At 39.2% G+C, this 10000-nt stretch overlaps 1 protein-coding gene across 1 annotated transcript in view; it reads right to left on the bottom strand.

The window, feature by feature from the left end:
- The window catches only part of grin3ba (glutamate receptor, ionotropic, N-methyl-D-aspartate 3Ba), an 86793-nt gene that overhangs the window by 8739 nt on the left and 68054 nt on the right, over positions 1–10000 (bottom strand). The window contains exons 5-6 of the mRNA XM_053687481.1: positions 8667–8782; positions 443–594 (exon numbers count right to left, since the gene is read on the bottom strand). Of these exons, the coding sequence (XP_053543456.1) occupies positions 443–594; positions 8667–8782 (268 nt within the window). The remainder of the gene's footprint in view (positions 1–442; positions 595–8666; positions 8783–10000) is intronic.

Below are 10000 nucleotides of genomic sequence, written 5' to 3'. Positions count from 1 at the left end.
AGAGTGATGTCACACTCCTCCAGGGACCTCAGTGCGGCTTCCTCTACAGCATTTATTTCCTCATGCATTCAAATCAAGGACACTCTGCGGTGGCTAGACTCGGTCACACACACACACACACACACACACACACACACACACACACACACACACACACAGTGCTCGGGAATTAAAGTAACTCGGCGAGAGATGGGCAGGACAGACTAATGAACTTCACGAAGGACAAACTCACACTCAGGGGGTGAATGACACACACATACACACACACACACATATCCTGATTAGAACATGTTCTGGAGTGAGAGTTGCACAGCATGGTATTGTATCTTCTCATAAATATACTAACAGTCTGGTACATTACAATCCGACTAATGCGAATTCTCAGCCAACGAGGACAAAAACATGATGTTATACAGTCGGGAAAACACAGCCATGCCGTTACCTCGGTGACGGCGAAGCTTCGTTTTCCGCAGGGAGTGGCCCGATACCATTTATCATGCAGCAGATCCATAAAACCGTCCGACTTATAACCGTTCACGACCTCCGAAAAGTTCCGGGTCAGCGGGGAATGCTGGGGTAATCCAATACCATAACCTGAGAGTGAGACAGGAGGGGCAGGGAGAGAGAGAGACAGACACACACACAGACACAGTTAGACAGAGAATAAGAGACACATTAGGACATACATTCGCAATAAACAAAGCTCAGCTGTCATGAAGTCCTGATTCATGATTTAGACTTATTATTGCACCTAGTGGTCAAACACGGGAACTGCAGTAAGTGCTAATACATGCACAGTGGGGAAGGAATCACGCTGCCCTATGCTCACGGGTGGAGCGGCAGACAGGACAATTAATGACAGGGTTGCCAGATTGGGCTAGTCAAAACAACAACTCTGAAATGACAAGACCTTATTTTACAACAAATCATTGGAAAGTATTGAAGAATTATAACTATTTTTGATGTTCGACCTCATTGTGACCTTGACTTTGTTTGGATCAATTCCAAAATCTAGTCAGTTCATCTGCTGGTTGAGATGATAACTCCTGCAAACTCCTGATAACTCCTGCAAACATTCAGGCACTTGTTCTTGAGATATCTCCCCCTTGTAGCGGAGGCGTGATCAACAGATGAACGTAACGATGACCATTTTTAAAAAAAGTGATCCAAGGTTCAGAAGGAACGCTTCTATGTGAATGCAAACCAGTGCTTATAACCTGTGCCCCGCCCAAAAACCAGCCCAGAGTCGGTCCCGAGTGCGGACTCGAGTATTCGGACCAAGCGTCAAAATGCCTTTACAGATCAGAGAGGTGTGACAATAACAACAGCTTGACCGAGGGACGGCGTTTCTCATTCAGGGGCGGAGTTGTTTCTCGCCAAATAAAATGAGTACTGGAGCTAACTCATGTTAAGCTCGGGGAAGGACAACATCTGAACAGACTCGGTGTTGAAATCTGAGTCACATGTTTTGTGTCACCGAGAATCTGTATAAAGAAATACTACCGCTTCAGGACAAAGTCCCAACTACAGCTGAACGATTTTCCCGTCCCCGTTCCACTCGTCTTTTCTTCTCCTGTGCCAGGACAATGTCCTCTAAAACCGCTCATTGATTTCTGTGAGCGTAGAGAGACCGCCGAGCCCGACTTGTCACGGATCAACACGGCGTGTTCACCTCGGGACGTCTGCAAACCCACTGGAAATAAAAGTGTCAGCTGAACACAAACAAACATGCTGCATCTGGAAAACAGCTGCTTTTAGAGCGGAGAGTTCGGTTTATTTGATCATTTTTACCAGAATGAGAAGAGATCACGTGTGGTGAGTTTCAGCTGTGAGAGTAACGGATCAGTTTACTGTGAACAAACATTTTTCAGACACACTCATTCTGTATTTGAATTTTTTCCCCCACATTTTATAATAATAATAAAGTCATTAAAACTCTGGAGTAACACAAACGGAACTATGGGAATGATGTTGTGATAAAAAATCCAAAATAAATCAAGAGAATTTAATATTTTAGCATCTTCAAAGTAGACGCCTGTGTATTCTTGGCGTTTTCTCACTCAATTTCTTGAGGAATTTCTCTGAGACGATTTTTAAACCGGATTAAAGGAGTTCACACCGACGCTGGACTCTTACCTCCTGCTTTTCTGAATACTTCTCTCCGAGTCGTATGTTAGTGAGGGTTCGTATGGTGGCCTGATCACGCCTCTCACTCACTGACTATGTCTATCCGACAGCAGCGTTTTTGAACCCTCTCTGCCTCAGCGAGACGTTTGGGCAGTCCACCCCAACCCGGACGCGCGTGCTGAAGAACTGGCCGTAGAAACAGCAAATACATCTGCATGAAAACATTGCGCGGGAGACGCGCTCTCTTTGTAGCACTAAGATAATAGATCTGTGGACGTGATTTAACGTGATGTGGGCGTCCCATGGAGGATCAGATGAAATTTGAACTCCATGCAGTTTAAAAGTGGAGACTCTACTGATCACATGACCAGAGCTTACAGGAGGAGGAGGGGGAGGAGGAGGAGGAGGAGGGGGGGGGGGGATGTTCATCACTCCTGGCACTAATTACCATATCCATGTGCTTAGCTCCATTCATTACTAGTGAAAATTCCTGTCCCTAATCTTCCACTGAATCCAAGGCCTTCTGGGTTAGGCCAGGTAGAGATCCCATTAGAAGCTCAGTGACTGATAGATCTTCAGCATATTTCACAGGAATTACAGCGAGAGGCAGACGTGAATCCAAGCTGTTATACAGATGACACAAAGCCGAGAGGATAAAAGTCCCCCTGGGGAACACCAGCTGGAACGGGATAGGAGTTAGACACACAGGAACCCCACTTCACGCTTTGCTCTCTATTGCTCAGAGAGCTCATTACAATGAGCCAAATGGTGTCTGACATGCCCGTCAGCCGGAGCATGAAGCAGCTGACCGTGCTCGATTGTGTCCAAGGCTGGAGTAAAATCAACAAAAACAGCATGGATGTCCATGTTAGGGTTGCTATTAAGTGCTTCATGCCAGAATTGTAGAATGGTGCAATCTCTGTCCTCCAGAACGGCATCTCTGAGGATTCTTCACACACCTTCCCAACGCAGCTGATTAACAACATCTGGCGGTAATCTTCTGGAGAACAGCTTTGACCACATCCTCCTTCCACTGTTGTAGAAAAATGTTATGGTGAATGCACGTGTTAAAGATATCACATAACACAGGTGCCAGTTCTTCGTGAAAGGTCTTTGAGGTCCTGTTTTTGTTTTAAAACGCATAACTATTGCTACGGTTACGCCTGTCGTCTACACTACTGCGGAGTTTTCCACCGTCGGAAACAGAGACTTCTGGAAACGCAGAAGACTCCGTAAACAGACCAAAACGAAGACTCTTGAAAACCAAGGCGTGGCTTCACCCACATTCTCTCCCTGATTGGGTCTCCTGGATCATCGCGTATTCCTTCCATGATTCGTCCAGCCCCTACCACATGACCGTTACGCTTGCTTGTACAAATAAACCTGAATTGAACTGGATGTATGTATAAAAGCGTGGATAGCGCTTAACCTCCGTGTGGGTTCAATATCACACTGTAACGCCAGCAAACTGACTAATCCCAATGAGATTTTTATCTGACTTTATGGGGTGCATAATCCTTTTAATAATCCCTTTAAAAATCCCTTTAATAATCCCTTTAATAATCCTTTTAATAATCCATTTAATAATCCTTAATAATCCTTTTAATGATCCCTTTAATGACCCCTTTAATAATCCCTTTAAAAATCCCTTTAATAATCCCTTTAATAATCCTTAATAATCCTTTTAATGATCCCTTTAATGACCCCTTTAATAATGCATTTAATAATCCCTTTAATAATCCTTAATAATCCCTTTAATAATCCCTTTAAGAAATCCCTTTAATGATCCCTTTAATAATCCCTTTAATAATCCCTTTAATAATCCTTTTAATAATCCATTTAATAATCCTTAATAATCCTTTTAATGATCCCTTTAATGACCCCTTTAATAATGCATTTAATGATCCCTTTAATAATGCATTTAATGATCCCTTTAATAATCCTTAATAATCCCTTTAATAATCCCTTTAAGAAATCCCTTTAATGATCCCTTTAGTAATCCCTTTAATAATCCCTTTAAAAATCCCTTTAATAATCCCTTTAAAAATCCCTTTAATAATCCTTTTAATGATCCCTTTAATAATCCATTTAATAATCCATTTAATAATCCCTTTAATGACCCCTTTAATGATCCCTTTATTAATCTCATTAATGATCCCTTTAATAATCCATTTAATAATCCATTTAATAATCCTTAATAATCCCTTTAATAATCCCTTTAATAATCCTTTTAATGATCCCTTTAATAATCCCTTTAATGACCCCTTTAATGATCCCTTTATTAATCTCATTAATGATCCCTTTAATAATCCATTTAATAATCCATTTAATAATCCTTAATAATCCCTTTAATAATCCCTTTAATGACCCCTTTAATGATCCCTTTATTAATCTCATTAATAATCCCTTTAATGATCCCTTTAATGATCCCTTTAATGATCCCTTTATTAATCTCATTAATAATCCCTTTAATGATCCCTTTAATAATCAATTTAATGATCCCTTTAATGACCCCTTTAATGATCCCTTTATTAATCTCATTAATAATCCCTTTAATGATCCCTTTAATAATCCCTTTATTAATCTCATTAATAATCCCTTTAATAATCAATTTAATAATCAATTTAATTATCCCTTTAATAATCCCTTTAATAATCAATTTAATAATCCATTTAATGATCCCTTTAATGATCCATTTAATAATCCCTTTAATAATCCCTTTAATGATCCTTTTAATGATCCCTTTATTAATCTCATTAATAATCCCTTTAATAATCCCTTTAATAATCAATTTAATAATCCATTTAATGATCCCTTTAATGATCCCTTTAATAATCCCTTTAATGATCCCTTTAATGATCCCTTTAATGATCCCTTTATTAATCTCATTAATAATCCCTTTAATAATCCCTTTAATAATCCCTTTAATAATCAATTTAATAATCAATTTAATGATCCCTTTAATGATCCCTTTAATAATCCCTTTAATTATCCCTTTAATAATCCATTTAATGATCCCTTTAATGATCTCTTTATTAATCTCATTAATAATCCCTTTAATGATCCCTTTAATAATCCATTTAATGATCCCTTTAATAATACCTTTAATAATCCCTTTAATTATCCCTTTAATGATCCCTTTAATGATCCCTTTATTAATCTCATTATTAATCCCTTTAATAATCACTTTAATAATCCCTTTATTGATCCCCCTAATAAGCCCTTTAATAATCCCTTTAATAATCCATTTAATGATCCCTTTAATGATCCTTAATTATCCCTTTAATGATAGCTTTAATAATCCATTTAATAATCCCTTTAATAATCAATTTAATAATCCATTTAATGATCCCTTTAATGATCCCTTTAATAATCCCTTTAATGATCCCTTTAATGATCCCTTTAATAATCCTTAATAATCCCTTTAATGATCCCTTTAATGATCCCTTTAATAATCCCTTTAATAATCCCTTTAATGATCCCTTTAATGATCCCTTTAATAATCCTTAATAATCCCTTTAATGATCCCTTTATTAATCTCATTAATAATCCCTTTAATAATCCCTTTAATAATCCCTTTAATAATCCCTTTAATGATCCCTTTAACGATCCCTTTAATAATCCCTTTAATAATCCATTTAATGATCCCTTTAATGATCTCTTTATTAATCTCATTAATAATCCCTTTAATGATCCCTTTAATAATCCATTTAATAATCAATTTAATGATCCATTTAATGATCCCTTTAATAATCCCTTTAATGATCCCTTTAATGATCCCTTTAACGATCCCTTTAATAATCCCTTTAATAATCCATTTAATGATCCCTTTAATGATCTCTTTATTAATCTCATTAATAATCCCTTTAATGATCCCTTTAATAATCCATTTAATAATCAATTTAATAATCCCTTTAATAATCCCTTTAATAATCCCTTTAATGACCCCTTTAATGATCCCTTTATTAATCTCATTAATAATCCCTTTAATAATCAATTTAATAATCAATTTAATTATCCCTTTAATGATCCCTTTAATAATCCCTTTAATGACCCCTTTAATGATCCCTTTATTAATCTCATTAATAATCCCTTTAATAATCCATTTAATAATCCCTTTAATAATCCCTTTAATGACCCCTTTAATGATCCCTTTATTAATCTCATTAATAATCCCTTTAATGATCCCTTTAATGATCCCTTTATTAATCTCATTAATAATCCCTTTAATAATCAATTTAATAATCAATTTAATTATCCCTTTAATAATCCCTTTAATAATCCATTTAATGATCCCTTTAATGATCCATTTAATAATCCCTTTAATAATCCCTTTAATGATCCCTTTAATGATCCCTTTATTAATCTCATTAATAATCCCTTTAATAATCCCTTTAATAATCAATTTAATAATCAGTTTAATGATCCCTTTAATGATCCCTTTAATAATCCCTTTAATAATCCCTTTAATGATCCCTTTAATGATCCCTTTAATAATCCCTTTAATGATCCCTTTATTAATCTCATTAATAATCCCTTTAATAATCCCTTTAATAATCAATTTAATAATCAGTTTAATGATCCCTTTAATGATCCCTTTAATAATCCCTTTAATAATCCCTTTAATGATCCCTTTAATGATCCCTTTAATAATCCCTTTAATGATCCCTTTATTAATCTCATTATTAATCCCTTTAATAATCACTTTAATAATCCCTTTAATAATCCATTTAATGATCCCTTTAATGATCCCTTTAATGATCCCTTTAATAATCCATTTAATAATCAATTTTATAAAGCATCTGAACTATGGAGAACCGAGAACACTAAAAAAAGGTCAATTGGTCTGCACCGATAATAACACCACTTTTTCACGGCCTGAAAAACTCCTTAAGACACTTTAAAAATGTGTGTGTGTGTGTGTGTGTGTGTGTGTGTGTGTGTGTGTGTGTGTGTGTCTGTGTGTGTGTGTGTGTGTGTGTGTGTGTGTGTGTGTCTGTGTGTGTGTGTGTGTGTGTGTGCGTGTGTGTGTGTGTGTGTGTGTGTCTGTGTGTCTGTGTGTGTGTGTGTGTGTGTGTGTGTGTGTGTGTGTGTGTATACGCATAGAGAAGACAGCTCGTCTATCTTCCTGAGTACTGCTCAGACATCCACACATTTTATTTCCGCTCACAGAGAAAACACACACACACACACACACACACACACACACACACACACACACACACACACACCGACAACACCCTCTGCATCCTGATTGTCTCTCCTACAGAACTGAAAGCCTTTTAGCAATCTGTCTCTCTCTCTCTCTCTCTCTCTCTCTCTCTCTCTCTCTCTCTCTCTCTCACACACACACACACACACACACACACACACACACACACACACACACACACAGACACACACACACACACACAGACACACACACAGATTTAAGGGACTACTAGTGAGGAGACTCGTGATGCTCGGCTCTTGGTTTATTCTAATCACTCGCTTAATTAGAAGCTCTCGTTTGTTTGTTTGTTTGTTTGTTTGTTTGTTTGCGTTCACCCTGTAATGGGCAAAAACATGACTCTCAGTGATTCTGAGATGTGTGTGCCTGTCCCTCATGCCCTCTTAACACCAGGCTTTAACATGCGTCTCCAGTCATCTGATCTTCAGTGAGCACTTGTGATCGGATCTCCTCCATCGTTTCCGCTGTCACTCCTGTTTATTACCGTACGTCCATCTTCCATCTTCCACAGAAATCTGATCTCACCTTCCTGTACGCACTATTTCAAACCTTTTAATCACGCGGTCTGCTAACCAAACTTATAAACCAAGTCTCCACACAGTCTCGCCGTCATTACTTATGTCCCGGGACGCATCCAGATGCTTTCGCGCTCACATCACAGACGTGACGTGGCCGTATGCGTCCCAGAGCACCTCCGAACGTGGTTCACATGATCGGATCGATAGTGAGGACCCCGGGGCCTCTGTGATACTCACACTTCCTGGAACATATTTCGATGACTCTTCCTGTACTCGTCTTATTTTCAACCAATTAAGTGCTCTCTAGAAGGTACATGTCCCGCCCCCAGCGGAGTGTCTTGCTCTACAGTAGCAGCTCGTTAGCCGTAAACCTAGATCGTGGAAGTGGGTGGAGTTTGTGTGAGCTGTTCAGTGCCGGAACGCCGCTCCGTCAGACTGCTGGAGAATTCCGTCTTTATACACCGTCTCCATCAGTAAGAGTCAGTAATATCATTTAATCTGCCACTCAGATGCACCAGGTGTGACCCTGCGGCTCTCTCCGTCACCATCGGCGACGCTCACGCCTCAAACATGTACGCCGTAACCCCAAACACCCGGGGACTCGTGGTCTAGGATTAACCTCACGAGAGAAGGCACTAGAACAAATATCTGGTCTATAATTACTCTTTGATCTTCAACATGTTTCTCCATTCATCTACAGTGTGCTTTAGAGTGCATTTCTTATTTATGTGTGTGTGTGTGTGTGTGTGTGTGTGTGTGTGTGTGTGTAGGCTTGTTATAACAGCTTGTACCTTCGATAGCGAACGGTTTTCCCACCGTCAGAAGCTTACACTCAGCATCAATGGAGACCTCGTAGTCAAGCAGAGCTTTATCCATGATGAAAGCGTCGAGTTGAGGAGGATCTGTCCTTCAGAACACAGACAGAGACATCACACACCTTCTGGCCAATCAGAGTCCAGAAGATCTCAGCTGATTGGTCGTCAGGTGGTGATGAGTTCTCTATAACAGCGGCCCTGACAGTAGCGCAGGTTTATATTAATGCTCTAATGCGTTATGGTTTCTATAGTAACGGCTCGTTCACAGGGACGTGTACAGCGCACGCTCCACTGATAATAGACTGATTATAAAAGGTGTTGATGTAGCGTGTAGAAGGAGTCTCCAGTGTCAGCGCTGTGTAACAGACAGAGGTGAAGCTGTGACAAACGCTTCTGCGGTTTCCCGGTTACATGATGCAACAAACTGCATTTTTTTTTTCTTATTAACATGAAGAGAGAGAATAAAGAGAGAATAGAGAGAGGGAATGGAATAGAGAGAGGGAATAAAGAGAGGATAGAGAGAGAGAATAGAGAGAGAGAATAGAGAGAGAGAATAGAGAGAGAGAATAGAGAGAGAGAATAGAGAGAGGGAATAGAGAGAGAATAGAGAGAGAGAATAGAGAGAGAGGATAGAGAGAGGGAATAGAGAGAGGGAATAGAGAGAGAATAGAGAGAGAGAATAGAGAGAGAGGATAAAGAGAGGGAATAGAGAGAGGGAATAAAGAGAGGATAGAGAGAGGGAATAGAGAGAGAGAATAGAGAGAGGGGAGTAGAGAGAATAGAGAGAGGGAATAGAGAGAGAGAATAGAGAGAGGGAATAGAGAGAGAGAATAGAGAGAGGGAATATAGAGAGAGAATAGAGAGAGGGAATAGAGAGAGGGAATAGAGAGAGGGAATAGAGAGAGAGAATAGAGAGAGGGAATAGAGAGAGAGAATAGAGAGAGGGAATAGAGAGAGGGAGTAGAGAGAGGGAGTAGAGAGAATAGAGAGAGGGAGTAGAGAGAATAGAGAGAGGGAGTAGAGAGAGGGAGAAGAGAGAATAGAGAGAGGGAGTAGAGAGAATAGAGAGAGGGAGTAGAGAGAATAGAGAGAGGGGAGTAGAGAGATTAGAGAGAGGGAGTAGAGAGAGGGAGTAGAGAGAATAGAGAGAGGGAGTAGAGAGAATAGAGAGAGGGGAGTAGAGAGATTAGAGAGAGGGAGTAGAGAGAGGGAGTAGAGAGAATAGAGAGAGGGAGTAGAGAGAGGGAGTAGAGAGAATAGAGAGAGGGAGTAGAGAGATTAGAGAGAGGGAGTAGAGAGAATAGAGAGAG

The sequence above is a fragment of the Ictalurus punctatus genome, chromosome 17 (assembly GCF_001660625.3).
Source record: "Ictalurus punctatus breed USDA103 chromosome 17, Coco_2.0, whole genome shotgun sequence".
In the NCBI taxonomy this organism is placed as follows: Eukaryota; Metazoa; Chordata; class Actinopteri; order Siluriformes; family Ictaluridae; genus Ictalurus; species Ictalurus punctatus.
Note: the sequence above shows the minus strand (reverse complement) of the source record. Positions and strands in the feature narration are given on the sequence as shown.